General features: G+C 40.9%; 1 protein-coding gene across 7 annotated transcripts in view; it reads right to left on the bottom strand.

Annotated features, from left to right (window-relative positions):
- Positions 1 to 19,061, bottom strand: part of FOXN3 (forkhead box N3) — a 406,284-nt gene that overhangs the window by 8,612 nt on the left and 378,611 nt on the right. For all 7 annotated transcript variants that reach the window (XM_036841332.1, XM_036841331.1, XM_036841326.1 and 4 more), the window contains one exon: positions 15,315 to 15,420. In XM_036841332.1, coding sequence (XP_036697227.1) covers positions 15,315 to 15,420 — 106 coding nt within the window. The remainder of the gene's footprint in view (positions 1 to 15,314; positions 15,421 to 19,061) is intronic.

A 19,061-nucleotide genomic window follows, 5' to 3' on the forward strand; every position in this document is an offset into this window, starting at 1 on the left:
AGGCTATGCAGTGGGCCCTCCAATGAGAGTCAGTCTGGAGCCCTTTCCCTTTCTCTCCTGCCACCCCTGTGGGCCTCGAGGCTCAGGGAGATCCTGCTGCAGGCCAAAGAGAAAGGAAGAGGCGAGGAGAGTCCTTGGTGTAAACGGTGTAGCAGGCGTCTCCTTCCTTCTGGTGCTCCGTTAAATTTAAGCTGGTGCTGAGGAACCCCCCGCCCCCCGTAATGTGCACCAGCAAAATTCATGAGGGCCGTTACCAAAATTCCATCCTTGCCAGATGCCTTAAGATCATCACGATAAACCGTGACAATGACAATGTGTGCATTTGTATGATAAAATCCTAGCAGGCTCCAGAAGGGTCCCAGCATCTGTCTTGCACTCTGTGATCCCAGATCGACACCCCCTCCCCAAAGTCCTTATAGAAACAGCCTGTTTTTCAAGACAGACGGACTTTGGGGTTCACATCCCATCACTGTTTATTAGCGAGACCTTCTACAGGCGCCTCATCTGCCTTATGGGGCTATGTGACGATAAAATGAAAAGTTCCAAGCACAGAAGACGGCTCTTAGGGGTGCCTGAGAATTCTGACATGGTCTCCTCTCTTGCTGCCTGCCTGCCCAGAGCTCTCTCTGCTGCCCCAAGCAGTTCCATTTTGTTCCTAGGCCAGGTCAGCAAGCTGATGGGAACGCAGCATAAAGTAAGAGGGAAGAGGCTCGGAGACAGAAATTCCTCACGGGCTTGCCTGTAAAGACGGCCCCTGTGCTTTGGGGTATGGTCTCTGCGATATGTTTTCTGCAGACTTCCTGTTTTTTGGCTGTGTCTTGGATGCACAAAAGTGGCTAGGGCAAGATTCCTGTGAGGTATTACCAAACATGAAACTGGGTAAATGTAATGAATTGTACAGGTAGCTATGAAGAGGTATTAAAGCAAAGGAAAATGAAAGTCCCGTACGATGGTTCTCAGGATTGCTGCTGTTGCAGGTAACTCCTGTGAAATCTCCAAATAATTAGTCTACTGAACTAACCTAAAAGGGTTCTGAATGAACCCAACTATACTTGGATGAGTTGACTGGGCGATGGTTGGCTTTTAGAAAATCAATTCAGTTCTGAATCCTTATTTTTTTTTTTTTAACAACATGGACCTTATGATTCACTTCACTACCACAGTTAAGCAGAATTTGATATCTCTCTGAGCACGTATGAAGAGGGAGATGGAGAGGGAGAGAATTCCGGGAGCAAAAGAGTAAGAAAAAGGCAAGTGTTGCAAAAATCTAATTCTTAGTGAATCTGGGTGAAAGGTATATATGGTGTTCATTGTGCTTCTCTTTCTTTTTTTTCCACAGGTGAAACATATTTTTAAGTAAAACGTTTGGGGTGCAGGGTGGAGGAGTGGGAGAAATACACCAGAATGAAAGCAATGGTACATTTCAGTTCCATGCTATTATAAGAGGGAAGGTTCTGAGCCTGAGAACTTCTTTTTCTCTCTTTCTCTTTCAAGGATATAAGCAAGCATAAACCATAATGGAAAAGAATATTTAAAAATATGTATATATGAGTATAACTGAATCACTTTGCTATACAGCAGTAATTAACACAACATTGTGAATCAACTATACTTAAAAAAAATACAAGGATATAAGCAAGCATGAGAGAAGCACTCAAAACACACCAGAATCACACTGAGACCTTCTTCTTAAAGGCATCATAGGAATTGAAGGAGAAGAGAAAAGCAAATCATTTCCCTAGCTCATGAATTCAAGGTTGTGTAGTGCAGGGTCTCTGGTTCCTCCTGGAAACACACTGCACATCAACAGGGATTCCACAACCCACACCTTGCAACACTGGCCCCACTCAACCACCTCACAGGCAGACAAACAGAATAAACTCAGGGAGTCCCGTGACTCGTCCGAGGTGGCCCTGCTAGTTCTCAAAGACGGCTCAAGCAGGAAATTTAAATGTCTCCCTGTCCTCCCCAGGAAGGAAGCTTACTGTGATGAAGACAGGAAACACCTTACCATTTGACAATATTTCTGGATGAAAACAGGTACACAGACGTAACGTCATGGAGTTAGAATTAAAATATAAATACATCTCTCTCACACTTGATATTGATACAATTAGCTTTCCCTGAGATTTTAGCATGGGCTCATAATCCATAAATTACACACAAACTCAGCAGGAAGCGACAAGCTCCTTCAATTATTAATCACTCGATGCAATGTTGTTCGTGGTGGGACAAGCTGGCTGCACTGACTTGGTGTCAGAGACCTCCTGCTGCAGGGGCTGTCATTCCGGGGAGCCAACTACTTTAAAAGAAGAAACCAGGCATCCTGGACATGTTGGAAGGGGGATTTCTAACCACCTCCTTAAAAATCATTCATTAAAATGAACACTCGATACATCTGAAATGCCTGCCATTTTTCAGTTTTAGCTGAGTTTCTATGTAACAATACTCACAACACTCATGTTAGCATAAATTAAAGCCACCTGATTCTACTAGGACGCCACAGAACCACATGTTATTCATCTCAAATAAAAACCTGGTATTCATTCTCTCGTCAAATCGGCGGGGGGGTGGGGTGGGAAATATCGAACATAAAAGGTGAGAAATCACATTAGTTCAGGCCGACAATGAGCAACGCTTGCAACTAACAAGTTAAGGTATAGCTTCTGATCAGACATGGCCATTTTGCTGGGTTTTGTACGGGTTCATGATTTGTTCCATTATCGTATCATCAGTATTGATCTCATCAGTGTTGTCTCCACCTTTCACTTGTGTACTAGGGTTCTCTCTGGAGCTGGTGGTTTTAAACCTAGCTAGCATTGAGGGTGAAGTTGTCCTCCTTAGGGATTTACTTGAGAACACTGGTCTTTTGCCAACTGTGAAAAGAAGAAGGTGCAATAAATGGGATTATAGAAGCAGCACTTGAAGTGTGGCGCTTCTGTCCAAAACCGACTGTAGGTAGAAAGACACAGAGGACAAGAGATGACCTGAAGTTTCCATTTCCAGCCAGTTGGCAGAGGAGATATTTAGACGGCATTCTTCCAACTATCATACAAAAGATCCTGGATAAAGGGCAGCAACATATTTCTGAGTCATTGCTGGGTTCCCTGGAAAATAAGGGGACTCTTAGAGCTCTACATAAATGCACATGTACCGAAAGAACTTCACACACACACAGACGAAAATCTAAAAAAAACCGGGACAGAATCTGAAATGTAAGCAGTAGGCAACCAAGAAAGGCAGGGTTTTCATGAAGCAAATGCCTCCTCTAGCCCTGGGACAAGAGCCCAATCTTAGGGGGAGGGAGCGGCAGGAGGGTTGATTTTGGCAGCTCCCGGGTTTCCGTGGCCCCTTGAGGGGGTTAAAGTGGCCTTGGATGCATTGGTCCCCAGGCTACCAGCAGAAGTTTTAAAAGCAAATGCTCTCTTGAAGAAAGCAAGCCACATTGAGGCCATCAGGATTCCTGTATATCAAGTTTAATCAGACATTCAAGTAGAAGCTCATAACCTAAAATCACCAAACAGGCCACTAGGAACGTATAAATGTAAAAATGCCACATAAAAAGCTAGGACCCTTGAATGATGATGCCTTCAATGAGATCCTAGGGAAAAATAACTGCCCCTCACAGGCAGACAATGGGGATAAAAGCCAGCCTTGACCTCAGCTCCAGATGGAACTGGAGACAAGAAAAGCCTCCCTTGAGAATTTTTAACCACAAGCCTGAAGTCTTGTGGGTATGAGGCCAGAATTCTACTGTGTGGACCAAAAGACCTTAAGCTAAATTTAGTTTCAAGTGCCCAGTTGTGCCTACTAGAAGAAAATACAAACCCTTTTTGGAAGAACATACTTTAAACCCAGGCCACAAAGAATTCCCACAGATAAGATTTTAAGGAACATAGGTTCACAATAAAAAAAAAAATCATTAAACACAAAAGAAATAAGCCACCATAAAGAGACAACAGAAAAAACATCCTATAGAATCTGAACTGCAAAGTGTGAATATATTGCAATAATTAGGCACAGAATGTAAACTATGTATAAAAAAATAAAAGAGGGAATTGACAAATATTAGAAAGAAAGACTGGATTATTAAAACCAAGCAGACAGGTTTTGGAATGCATCAAATAGAATTTCTAGAGCTGAAAAAATATAATCCCTGAAATTAAAAAACTCAATGTAATTGAGTTGTAAAAAAAAAAAAAAAAGTAAAAAAAATTAGTGAATTGTAAGATGGAGCTAAAGATATGATAGAAAATGCAGCAGAGAGAGATGAAGAGATTGAAAATATGGAAGAGAGATTGGGTAATATGGCACATAGTAAGAAGATCCAATATGAATCTAACTGGAGTTCCAGGGTGAAAGGAAAAATGGGGAAGATCCAATCCCAGAATAGAAAATGGCTGAGAATTTTCTAGTTTTGATGAAAGTTACCAATCTTCAGATTCAGAAAGCCAACAAGTCCCATGGAGGATAAATAAAAAGAAATGCATATCTAGATACATCAGAGTCACCACAGACAACACACACACACAAAAAAAGGAGTAGAAAGGAAACACATTACCTAAGGAGAAGTAGCAATTAAGATAAAACCAATGACACAGATGAAGGTGGAACAATATTCTCAAAGTGAAAGAGAAAAAAATAACTGTCAAACTACAAAACTATTGTCTAAGAATGAAGGCAAAATAAATACATTTTCAGACAAAAATTCAAGACTTTAATTAAAAGCAAATACTCATCTATAGGAACTTCTTAAGAATATTTTTCAGGAAAAAAAAGAAAATGATCCAAAAAGAAAGGTCTGACTTAGAAAACAAACTTATGGTTACAAAAGAGGAAAGGTGGAGGGGAGAGATAAATTAGGAGGCTGGGATTAACATATACACACTACTATATATAAAATAGATAATCAACAAGGACCTGCTATATAGCATAGGGAACTTTATTCAGTACTCTGTAATAACCTACATGGGAAAAGAATCTGAAAAAGAATAGATATATGTGTATGTATAACTGAATCACTTTGCTGTACACCTGAAACTAACAACATTGTAAATCTACTATACTCCAATGTAAAATAAAAATGAAAAACAAAAAGAAAGGTCTCAGATGCAAGAAAAAAAAAATAAGCAAAGAAAATGTAATCAAGTATTGACCAGACAATACAATAGAGTTGTACCTTGGTGTCTGTGAGGTTTTGGTTCCAGGGCCCCCACAGGTACCCAAATCTGCAAACGCTCAAGTCCCTTATATAAAATGGTATATAGTATTTGCTTATAACCTACGCACATCCTCCCATACACTGCAAATCATCTCTAGATTACTGATAATGCCTAATACAATGTAAATGTGATGTAAATAGCTGCTGGTGCACAGAGCAAACAAATTTTGATTTTTGGAACTTTCTGGAATTCTTTTTTTTCCCCAAATATTTTCTATCAGCAGTTGATTGAATCTATGGATGCAGAATCTGTGGATACAGAGGGCTGACTATAATAACAACTGACTTAAAGAAAACAAACAAACAAGAAACTGAAATAGAACTAAAGCCCTAGACAAATGTAGCATATCATCTGGGAGGTGGAGAGAACAGAACTTAAAGCATTCCAGGGGCCTTGTATTGATCAGGAGGTTAAAGATACTGATTAACTCTACACATTTTAAAATAATCATGTTAAAAGTTCTAGGATCAACACTAAAAGAAGAGAAAAATATATATAATTTCTAAACCATCAGAAGAGGGGAAAAAGGAATGAGGAGTGGAAGAATCATGATCAATTTAAAATCATGTTAGAAAGGAATCTGGAAAAGGGGGGACAAACAAATGCAAACTAATATGGTAGAAATAAATCCAAATATGTCATTTAAAATGGGCTAAAAATCTTCATTAAAAGGTAAAGATCATTTACACAGATTTTTTAAAAAGCCATATGCTGCTTATAAGAGATGAACCGAAAACATAAGGATTAAGAAAGGTTAAAAGTAAAAGGAGGAAAAACACTGTGCCATGCTGGTGTAGCTACATTAAAACCAGATAAGATAGATTTTTAAGGCAAAAACCATTACTACAGATAAAGAGAGTCATTAAACATTCATAAAGGTTCAATTCACCAGGAAGATATAACTGTTCTAAACATGGAGACCTCCAATAAGATAGCTTCAAAATACACCCCAAATTGGAAGAGCTATAAGGAGAAATGATCAAACCCACATCTCCTTCCCTCCCTCCTTCCTTCCCTCCACCACCCCCCTCCCAAGACACACACAGACATGGTTAATAGGTAGATTTGATCTAATAGACACACATAGAACATGTGCTCATAATGGAGAAGGTATATTATTTTGAAGCACACACAAAATATTTATAAAAACTGATATACACTACTAGACCACATAGCAAGTCTCCACAAATATCAAAAAAGCAGTACCTTACAGGTCAATTCTCTGACTACAATGCATTATAATTAATAATCAATGTTGAAGAGGTAACTAAAAGCAAAAATAAGAAATAACCACCTCCTCCTAGGTTTGAAAATTTAAAGACACACTTCTAAAAACATGTATGGGTCAAAGAAGGAATCAAAATGGAAATCAGAAAATACTTTGAACCTGTAACAATAATGAAAATAAAAGGTATCAAAACTTACAGACGCAACTAAGCAGTAGTTTGAAGGAAATTATAACCTTAAACTTTTATATAAAAAGAAGAAAAGTTTAAAATAAAAGTATCCAATCCAGACCACAACAACAAAAAAGAATAAGCTCAAAGAAAGAAAGGAAATTATAAAGTAGCAGAAATCGATGAAATAGAGAATAGATACAACCTTATGCCAACATCTTTGAAAACAGGTGAAATGGACAAATCCCTACAGTTACCAAAATGAATTTAAAAAGAAATAAAAAATAAGTTATACTATAATCATTAAAAAAATTAAATCAATAGTTAAAAATCACCCCACAAAGAAAACACCAGCTCCACAGTGTTTTGCAAGTAAGTTCCATCAAACATTAAGCAATAGATAATTCCAATCTTACCTAATCTCAGAGAATCTAATAGCGAATACTCTTTAACTCATTATATGAGAATAATGAAATCCTGACACGAAAACTAGATAAAAATAGCACTAGAGAAACATGGACATGGACAAATACACAAAATTCATACATAAGATGTTAGCGTACCAACACTAGCAATATGTAAAAAATATAATGTATCATAAGCATATCAGAAATGCAGATTTTACTCAAAATTGGGAATTTATAATGTAATTCACCAAGTAAAAAACAATGAGAGAAAAAATTTATAGCTATCTTAAATGATGTAAACATTTCATTAATGAAATTCAACAACCATTTATGATAAAGTATCATAGCAAGCCAAAAATAGAAGGAATTTTTTTTGTTATGATAAAGTATATTTCCTAAAAAAACCTATAAGAAACATTCTATCAATTGTTCATCAATAACATAGCTCCCTTTAAAATAAGACACAATATAAAGATGTCTATTACCATTACTTTTACTCAGAGGTCCTAACTGCAATGGGACAGGAAAAATAAAAGATGTAAGAATTAGAAAAATCCACACCATTATTTATATAAGATATAATTTTATACATAGAAGAATCTACAGATAAATTATTAAAGTTACTAAGGCGGTTTATTTTATTTAGCAAGGTTGCTGGAAAAAATCAATATACAAATAATTAATTCCAGATGGATTATAGATTTAAATGAGTAGGAAAAACTTTTAAAATCTTTTAGAAAAAAACTATAGAAGACCATACGATCTTGGAACAGGGACTTTTTAAAGACACTAGATTTCATTACAAAATGATTACTAAGCATGAAAATTAAGAGCTTCTGTTCATCAAAAGACATTATTATGGACTGTGAAATGACCATCCACAAACTTAGAAAAGTTATTAGCAACACATATAGTCAATAAAGGATTAATATCCAGAATATACAAAGAACTCCTACAAAGATAAGAAAAAGAGAAACAACCTGATAGAAAAATGAATAAAAATGTTGAGCAGGCAATCCATCAAAGAGCACATTCAAGCAGCCAATTAAATATATGAAGAACTGTGCAATATCTTTAGTAAGAAGGAAATGGAAATTAAAATGCAATGAGATACTGTCACATAGTCACTAGATTGGTAGAAATTGCAAAGTATGACAATTCCAAATGTCTGTGAAGATGAAGAGGAATGGGAAGTATCATACTCTGCTGGTAGGAGTGTAAATGGATACAAGCACTTTAGAAAACAATTTGTCATCGCCTGGTAAAGCTGAGCATGTTCATACCTTACAAACCAACAATTCCCACACCTGGACACGCATCTTAAATGAAACTGGAGACATGTATAGGAATTTCCATAGCAGCTTTGCTTGTAACAGCCAAGAACTATAAACAATTCAAATGTCTTTTAAAAAATTGTGGTATAGCCACATAGTGGAATATTATACAGCCATGAAAATCATCATCAGTTACAACTATATGCAGCAAACCAAATAAACTTAATAATGAATAAAAAGAGCAAGTTGGAAAGAAGACACATAGTATCATTCTAGTTATATAAAACTCAAAACCAAGCAAAACTAAATATAGTATTTACAGATATCAAAAATACTTTTAGAAACCTAGGAATAGTAAATACAAAATTTGGGATTATGGTTATCTTTCAGATAGCAGGTGCAGGGGCCTCTGATGCTTGCTCCAGCTGGGTAGCCCTTGCCAGGAAGCATATGGGTTCAACTCCAGAACTTCTGTCTCAGTGGTCACTTCCAGGGCGGGGGCAGGAAGGAGCACAATTTTCTCCCATGAGCTGCAAATTGTCCCCTTAAAAGACTGAGGTAAATGTGACTCCCTCTCTGTACTAGATCGCAGAACACAACAGGAATGATCCTAAAACTCTCCTCTATGAACCGTTTTGCATTTGGCACAGTTCTGCATACCGGGAGAGCAGAGGATTTTTAGATACAATAGGAAAAGCCGCCTGGACTTTCAAACTAATGCCATTGATTTGAAAACATGAGGAGCAGCTCCAGAACGCTGATCAAATTTTAAACAGGGAACTTGCTGGTCATTGTTTAGATTTCTGGACCAGAAGAGACAGAAGTCAAGACAAAAAGCCGAGCCGGCAGCCGAGTAGGAACTCCTGTGCATCCTTTGTCCTCCTGGTATTGTTTTTTCTTTTCCCTTTAACCGCTCCCTGTAGTAATATTTCCTCCTCTCCTTCCCACCACTAAGCATAACCTAATACTGAGTTTTAGAATTGCCTTCAAAGACCATGGTTTCAGAAGATAAAATCTGACAGTTACTTGGTTTTTTAAAAACAAAACAAAATACAATACAAAAGAAAAAGATCAGTGGCAAACTTTCCCTCCAGTTGTATAACTGGTCCCCACTCTATCTTAAAACTGAAGGTTGCAGGCTTCCTAAACTCCTGTGACAAACATCTTCTCCAAGGGAAAGACAAAGAGAATGATGAGGAGTAGATCTAAAGCTGATACACAGGTTTTCCTGGTGACTCTATATTGACAGGACCTTATGTATTAATCTTTTGTATGTATAGAACCATTAATTTCTGACTTGCTTCCTGTTCCACGGGAAGTAGAGTTTTCACTTGAGGTTCTTAGAGACCCAAATAAAATTAAGCAGCCTTAGGTGGTGATCAAATGGAACTTCCTTATAATTTTACTACATGCTATGGTTTAGACTACTGTCATGACTCCTCAAAACCATGGCTTTGCCACAAATGTGCACTGTCCTCAAGGTGGCCCAGAAGCCCAATCTAAAGCCTTTTCTGGGGTTTGGGACTGAGCTTCAGGTACCCAGAAAGGGGACCTGGGAAGGTCTGTGGAGGGCTGGTTGGATGAATCCATAAGGCTCTCCCCACTACTCATTTCATTTTTTTTCCTTTTTAAAAGTTTGTGATAAAATACACAAACAAAAAACCTTACCATCTTAACCTTTTTGAAGCATACAGTTCAGTGGCATTAAATACATTCATAACATTGTGCAGACATCCCCACCATCCATCTCCAGAGCCCTTCATCCTGTAACATTGTAACTCTGTCCCCATTGAACAACTTACCCCCCCATTCCCTCTCCCCATAGTTACTGGCAACTACCATTCTACGTTCTCTCCCTATGAATCAGACTACTCTAGGTACCTCATATAGGTGGAATCATACAGTATTTGTCTTTGTGAGTGTCTTATTTCACTTAACATAAATGTCCTCAAGGTTCATCCATATTGCAGCATGTATGAGAACTTCCTTCCATTTTAAGGCTGAATATTCTATTGTGTGTATATATGCCACATTTTGCTTGTTTGTTCATCTGCTGATGGACTCTTGAGTTGCTTAACACATTTTAGCTACTGTGTGAATAATGCTGCTACAAACACGGATGTACAAATATCTCTTTGAGAACCTGCTTTCAGTTCTTTTGGGTATATACCCAGGAGTGGAATTGATGGATCATATGTTAGTTACTATTTTTAATTTTTGGAGGACTGCCATGCTGTTTTCCACAGTGGCTGCATCATTTTACAACCCTACCAACAGTGCTCAAGGGTTCCAATTTTTCCACACCCTTGGCAACACTTGTTATTTTCTGTTTTCTTGATAGTGCCATCCTAATGGGGGTTAAGTGGTATCTCACTGTAGTTTTGATTTGCATTTCCCTAATGATTAGTGATGTTGAGCATTTTTCTATGTGCTTATTGATTACTTGTGTATCTTCTTTGGACATAAGTCTGTTCAAGTCCTTTCCCATTTATGAATCGGGTTGTTTGTTTTTCTAATTATTTATTTATTGAACACCTGTATAATGTTTACTGTGCACCAGGCATGTAACTGTGTGTTAATCCTAGTAACTCATGAGGCAGGTGCTGGTTTTCTCGTGAGAAGCCCAGGTACACCTGGCCCAAGGTCACAGAGCTGCAGGCTATGGACCCAGGAAACTTGGTTCCCAAGTTCATGCATGCAATTTCTGGGCTCTCTTGACATATGAAGGATGGCCCTCCCACCAGTTCTCTCTCAATCCTCTGGCAAGCCCTGGACATTTAATTTTCCTCTGCCACCTGAGAGGTCACTTGGGGTCAAAAAGTCTTAAGAGTTGAAAACAAGGTGGCTCAGACCCAGGAGATTGCTATGGCCTGTACCTGGGAAGCAGCCCATAATTCTATGAATGTAAGAAATCTTATGCTCCCATTTCCCAAGAGTTCCAGAAACAGTTCTTCTTGGACTAGAATTGTTTGTCCCATTCAGTGTATTCTCTGCAAGGAATTTCACTGGACAAGCAGCAGAAGACACGGGCATAAAACTATGAGACGTGGGAGCAGTTATTTTGAGGATAATGTGTCTTGAGGAGTCTCTGCCCAAGCAAATTTAAAAATAAGCAGGTTTCCAATGTCTAAGGATGGGCCGATCCCTGAGGTTATTGAGTAAAAAGTCAACACTGTAAAGTCAATTATACTATTGACAGATACTCTTACAAGGAGATTACACATCATAATTATATGCAAAGGAACCCAGCAAATACAAGCTGTGTAATGATCAGCTAATAAAAGTAACACTTCATCTATGTCAATAACAGTTTCAGAGTTAAGACAAACAAACATGGCCTTTGCCACTCAATGGAGGAAAAAAAAAATTCCTGAAAGACAAATATTTTCACTTAAGGAGAAGTTGCTTAGACTCACACAGAAAACCTGTCACACAAAGCAGAGTAGGAAACAGGTCTTCAGGGGGTGCTAATGACTTTCTGGCCCTCCTGCCAGCCCCAGCTGAACTGATGGGGGCAGCAACCCCTGTAAACATGTGAACACCCCCAGGGACCCTTGGTCACTGCCATGTGGTCTGGCGGATGACGTTTGCTGTTGTTCTATTCTCTGCTGGACTGTTTTCCCTTTAACCTTAGTTGAATTTAGGTTCAACTGACACTTGGCCAAATTGAAAAAAATTGCAATTGCAATGAATGTGAAAAAGCAAAACAAGATCCCCCCCTCCCCTCCAAACACTTTTTAATCGGTTTTACACAGTCTCCTGCAAATACCCACCCAGCTATGTTTATGTTCATTTTTCCGGAAAGTGTCACACTGCCTCCTATTTGGGCCATAAAGAGGGCAAAGGTATTATAAGCAAGGGTCCCTGATCTTCCAGAGCCTGTGACATTCCTCTCCCTAATGTCTCTTAAACTGAGGTGGAAAGTGCAGAATTGGTATTTGGATAATGGACTGCTAATGCACAATGGTTTTCTTTATCTCTATTTATGCAACTGGGAACTTGTTTCTGCAAACGGCGGTTGCACATTTCACTGAAATGATTCTGCTTAAACCTCCTGTGATGTTGAGGAAGGTCACCCTTCGACTATGAGTGCTTTTGTAGGGGGACAGACGTTATGAAGCTATTGTCACTCAGCCCCAATCCCAGCCTACTGTAGTGTGTCGTAAGCTGGGGCAGACTGGGCTGGGCGAGCCACATTTCTGCAGCACTCCTGGCTCTGCCTTCGAGAGACTGGGAAGGGGGTGGAGGAAGAGGGGACACGCTCCTTCCTGTTCCTGCATCACCCCAGCAATGCCCCTTCCCCTCTGCAGCGCCAGTTCATTCCTATAGTAGCTGCTGAATCCAGTTTGCGATTCTTCCAATGCTGGAGACCCAACTTCTTCACGTTCCCTGAGAGGTACGTGTACCAGCAGGCGCTTTCTCCTTAGGGATGCCTCCGGTCCTTCCACGGGCCCCTCCTCTGAGCTCAGAGATTCCAGCCCAGCTCAGCGGTACCTCCTAAGAGGTCTGGATCCCAGCCCCAGCCCCTCCTCTGAGGTCTGAGGTCCAGCTTTGAGGGGCAGGCATTCCAGCCTCACCCGAGGGCACGGGGCTGCTTCCTACAACTGTTTCCTCCGTGACACCCTGAGTTCTCTGTTACCCTTCCAGTTGCCTGGTTAATAACTTTCTACCTGGTTAACGGTTCTTTATTTTGAAGTCTCTGTGTTCGAGTACCTAGTGTGGCTTCTGTCTCCCAACTGGATCTGACTGATGCATAGGTCTAGCCCTGAACCTGTTTGTGGTCTTTTACTGTGGAAGGAGCCTAGGTGAGGCTCTGGCTGGACTGCATGAGTAGCAACCCTTTTACCAGAAACAAGACATCTTTGTTTTGCTGGAGTGCTATGTTCTCTTCTAACCAGAACATAACCAGTTAAAAAAATTATATTTTACATAATGCTTCTAGAGGCTAATCAGTAAATTTTTGCAATAATATATGCCATGAGGGTAATAATTAAAATTAGGAATTAAAATTAGGAGCAGCTCCTGCTGAAGGGCCAGCCCGGTCTCAGGCCTCCCTTCGCTCTGCCTGGCTCTTCCCTTATCTGAGAGAATGGCTGGAGCCGCATGGAGAGCTTCGTTTGCTTTCAAAGGCACTGAAAAGATGCTAAAGACGACTAACTGAAAGTCTGTACCTAGCATCTGCTCAGGAAAGTAGATTGTTACTCCCCGTGAGAACAGTCTATGGTCTCAAAGTCTTCTCAACCAAAAAGGTAAACTAGGAGGTTAGGCAGAAACAATTTTAAGAAAGAATGGAAAACAGAATGTCTCTCTCATAATGTGAGGCCACGGCATGGATATCTTGGCTTCATGGAAGAGGCTTACCATTTATGAATTCAATTACTGATCTCAGGGTATCTAAGAAAAATATGGGAGAAGGACAAGAAAAAGAACCTTCCCATACACTTTTGGAAAGTATCACCATGTCTGGTTAATAGAAACGATAAGTGGTTTTTATCATTCTATGACTATTCTAATTCCTACCAACTTTCCTCCTTAGCAGGTTCCAAATGCCAGCGTCTGCCCTGAAGACTAAGGACTTCCATCCTGGCAAACGTAGTTGGTTTGCTGGGAGGATTAAAAGACACAAGTGAGTGGAGAATCTCCACATGGTTGATTCACATCAGGGAGCTTGACCCTGCATGTCCCTCAGGGCCCAGTTAACAGACTTCCTGGGATGGTTTCCTTTGGGACATGAAACACTATGAAAGCAAAATGGCCATTAGGTGTGAACTTGATCCAAAAGTGCAGGAAAGACGCTAGAAGGTGATGCCGTGAAGGGATGCAGCTCAGCGTGGCAGGCCTTTTCTAAACAAGCAGCTGTGCAACATGCAATGAAACATCAGCCAAGTGAGTGAGACTCAGCCGCTGTCCTCAGCCAGCAAACCACAGAGGACAGGGGGACACACACACATAGGGTCACTCATCAAAGGGTCACAACCAAAGCATGGGCTTATGGGTTCCAAGAAAAGAGAAATTAATCTGATGTTGGCTCAGAGGCCTGTGCAGAAAAGCTTTGTGAAGGAATCATTTTTGTGATGGGCCATGAAGGATACGCTGCCTTGTATATGGAGTCTGAGGGAAATCGACAGAGAGGAAACTGTATGAATAAGATGGGCAAACACTGGATGTATGTGGAGAACAAATTTGGCTCAAGGAGATGGGAGGACCAGGGGGACATCAGGGTGATGTGGTGGGAGCCAAGGAGGATGCTTTTTCAGACAGCTGGAGAGGCACATTTTAGGAAATCAGTCTGGCGATGGTTGATGGGTGGGCGAGGGCGGGCAGAGAAGCAGCAAGGAATAGGAGGAAGGCATTCAAACTGGTGCGTGTGAGGCTTCCAAGCTAGCGACAGACCCTACTCTGGGGCTGGCAGAGGAGGTGAGAAGGATGGAGGAAAGAAATTTCCCAAGGAAGAGTTCATGTGGTTTGGCAACTGACTGGATTCTCAGAAGCAGGGGACTGATGCCACCTGGTATTTATACATCACTTACCAAAGCACTTTTCACACATGATTTTTTGCATGTGAGTTTCATTGCAACCCTTCCCAGGACTCAGAGGATTTCATGGATGAGGGAAATGAGGCCCAGAGAGGTCAGACATCCACCCAAAGTCAAAGGACTGGGAAGTGACAGGGCTAAGTCTAGAGGTTGACCAGCTAGCCTAGAATCTAATGACTAACTTGCCCACCATTTCCTTCTGTTCACCTTACCTCACCTTTTTAGAATAAAATAACTTAGTTTCATCTGTCTTCATTTCATCTGCAAAGAGACCAGGATAATTTGATGGCCCAAGAAGGAGAAGTTGGCACTTGGATTGGGGTCCCTGGGAGCTACTTTAACTTTTTCGAACACCCAAACTACTTCTGTCTTTACTACTTACAGGCTGGTCTTCTCCACGCCCTCGAGTAGCCCCGTGGGACACACAATGTCCTTCCCACTCCTCAGGTGGGCTTTGCCCAGCAAGCTTCTCCCTTACCTCACGGCTGCTGTCATTCCAATGGGAGTGATTGGCAACGGCCGGACTCCGGGAAACAGGCCTCGGCTCAGAACCCGCGTTCCGTTTTGTATCACTCCTGGAGGAACTGAAAGAGCAAAAAAGGAAAAGACACCACACATGAATCCAACTGTGAGGATTTCTGTTCTGAGTCAGAAATTTTGGATACACCAGAGAACGAGAGAGAGAGAGACAGAGAGAGAGAGAGAAGGGAGAAAGAGATAGTCATGGGTACCTAGAGCAAGCAGAGACAGAGAAACACATACACACACACACACACACACACACAGGGAGATAGATACAGAAAAAAATACCATGAGAGCGAGACAGAAAGAGAGAAAGACACCACACCTCAAGAAAGAGATCTAGTCAGCCAAGTCAGACCAATAGCTTATTATTGATGCCTTGGTGGGGGAAAAAAAAAAAAACAAAGATATGTTTTAAAAAGTGGGCTTCAAATATTATTTTCTTGCATTTATTAAATACAATCTTTTATCTCTAGTCAGACCCTAAAAAGATCTTAAGAACCTGACACCACCTGACAGCAGATGACCAAACAAAAGCATTTCCTCATGCTTCACTGTTCATGATCAGAATTGGGAACATCTTTTCAAGTGTCCTTAATCCAACAAGGGAAAAAGACCGCCAGAAGAACAGCAGAGCTGATTTTACAAACTACTCAGCACCTCAGCGCTCACAACGCCATCTCATCATCTCATAACCCTCACAACCATCTCTGTTGGGAGTGAAGGGCTGTCAGTGGCGTGGATCTGGCTTCTGCCTCAGAATCACACAGCCCACTCTGGAGGGCCTGCCTTCCTCCGTCCCAGAAGCTTCCTCTAAGCAAATCTCCTGCGAGCTCTCTCACCATCCCATGCTCTCCTAAATGCACTCATCCCTGGATTAATCCTAAGCCAACCTTTCACGCCAGTGACCATCAGATACTGCCCATGCTGCATACAAACTCACGGTGGCCTTACATGAATCTGAGGGTTCACAGAAGAGGGGAACCATAGGAAATCCCTGATATTCGATCTTTTTTGACCTCCCAAACAGCAGTTTCTTCTGGTTCAAGCTAATATTCTTACTGCACCATCAACACTCCTCCATGCGTCTGTCTATGGGGCCAGGCATGTATCCTGTGTGAGCACACTGACGGAGAGCTTATACACCTGGGGTTTTTTTTGTTTTTTTTTAAAAACCTTTTTTTTTAAAAATTTATTTATTTATGGCTGTGTTGGGTCTTCGTTTCTGTGCGAGGGCTTTCTCTAGTTGTGGCAAGCGGGGGCGACTCTTCATCGCGGTGCACGGGCCTCTCACTGTCGCGGCCTCTCTTGTTGCGGAGCACAGGCTCCAGACGCGCAGGCTCAGTAATTGCGGCTCACGGGCCCAGTTGCTCTGCGGCATGTGGGAGCTTCCCAGACCAGGGCTCGAACCCGTGTCCCCTGCATTGGCAGGCAGACTCTCAACCACTGAGCCACCAGGGCAGCCCTACACCTGGGTTTTAATCTTAGTTCTTCTGGCAGGACTCCAGGCAAGCTCACGGAATCTCTGCGTCCCTCTTTGAACGGTGTTCTCTAAGACCCCTTCCGCTGCCAGCATCCGAAAGAGTCCCCGGAGCTCTGGCTGTGTTCACGTAGCCCCTGGCACAGTCTCATCCGGGGGCAAGGTGGACAAATTGTGCTTTCTCAAACAAACACCTTACCAAAAAGACTCTAGAAAATCATACCTTCAAAAATAAAAACCACTCTGGATATTAAGTTTTTAAAGCTGATATTATTTGTGTAGAATAACTACTTTTCCCAAAATTCGCAGTATATACTTTTTACTCCTATCATTTTCAGGTCTCTAAGAGCACATTTACTTAAATATTCTGAACCTTTAGTCAGGTCTTTCACATAGGATGAATGTCCACTCTGGAATATGGGATTAAGTTATAGACCGATTTCTTGGGCATTCTGTAGCTCCTGCTAATATTTTTTGCCATGTCTCATCCAGGTTTGTGTAAGGCCCTAGTTACTAGGTTTTATAAAAGGTGGGATGGGAGACAAAATTGAAACCAGTGCCTGAAGTCAGTACTACTATTGCAGTCGGGGTTCCAGAATCCCCTGTCTCTTCCCATATTTAATTATGAAGGTAGGTTGAACTAGATCAGGAATTCCTACCCATCCCATACTATCAGCCTGATTTCAGATATTAGATCATCTGAGGCAGGGGACTCACCAGGTATCTTAAAAGCATGAAACCTGTTATGATGTGATATTGCAGCTAATTATCATAGTTTGCCCAGTTGATGAGTTTCCTAGAACTCTAGAAGAGTGTCTAGAATTTATATTTACCTGAATTATTCCTATAAAGCTATAAGACACTGTGGTATTGGTGTAAGTGCAGAAATATAGATCAATGGAACAAAACAGAGTCCAGAAATAGACTCGTGTGTGTGGTCAACTGATTCTTTGACAAAAAATATGCAGACAACGCAATGGGGGAAAAGAGAGAACAATCAGAGATCCATTTGGAAAAAAATGAACCTCGGTCCTAACCTCATACCATTAGGAAAATTAATTAGAAATGGATCATAGACCTAAACATAAGCACTAAAACTATGAAACTTCTAGAAGAAAATGCCAATCATTTCTGTGGGCAGACATATGTAGAAACCAGTAGAACTATGGAGTTTGTAGACAGATGCTTCAGGTTGCTTGAAAAGATAGGTGTTTTTGGTTTGTCTCTCTGTTTTGGGGATTGTGGGAAAGGGTTTTTCAATTATTTTGCTGTACGGTACTCTCCTCAAAATGGTCAGATGACCACAGGTTCAGTTTAATTCTGATAAACTACTTAATATATCAGTCACTAGGGATCTCATCTAGAACAGCAAGCAAATCTGATAGAATGGTACCCCCCCAAAAACTTAAATATTTATTTATACCATGGTTGTAATTCTCACCAGTAAAAATTATTACAGTCCCATATACAGATTGTATCAATTAATGGATTAAATTACCAACTACCTGCCTATGTATGAGACGAAGCGGACACAGGGTCCGCACAGTTAAGTGGGACAGATAGAAAACTGAAGAGGCAATGAAAATATACTATGGCGAGTGCTAGGGCAGGGGGCCTATAGGCATGAAAGATGGAGACACCTAACCCAAAGAAAAGCTATCTGGGAAGCCTTCCTGTAGGAAGTGCCATCTAAGTTGGGATTCAAAGGCACAAACCAGGCCTAGAAGTGATAAAAATCACAATGTGCACAAGAACTAAAAAGTAATTTTGATAAAGCACATAATCCTAGCAGGAATGAGATGCCTTTGGACTTCATCCCATGGATATTGGGAAAACCATTAAAGGGTTTTGAGCAAGGAAGTGGTCTGCAGCACAGTGGCTGAGAGCCAGACTCTGGTGTTTCCCATCTGTGTCCTTTACTGCCTGTGTCCCCTGACAAGCTACTTAAGTAAGAAGGGGACAAATGGTATTTATCACACAGAGTATTTAGAGATTTCACTGAATTAATAAAGGCATTGCTATTTTGAAAATACATGTTAGTCATCAATCCCCTCATCATCATCATCATCATCATCATCATCATCAACACGCTCACCATTCCCAGAGCAATCCTGGGGTGGCCTGTGCTGTCTCCAGTCCAGGTGAGATGAAAGCCCATAAGAATGGGTAAAGACAAAACCAGACCGTATTGGAAGACCTTGACCATCTTTCTGGTCACAGACT

This window comes from Balaenoptera musculus, chromosome 2, assembly GCF_009873245.2.
Source record: "Balaenoptera musculus isolate JJ_BM4_2016_0621 chromosome 2, mBalMus1.pri.v3, whole genome shotgun sequence".
Lineage (NCBI taxonomy): Eukaryota > Metazoa > Chordata > Mammalia > Artiodactyla > Balaenopteridae > Balaenoptera > Balaenoptera musculus.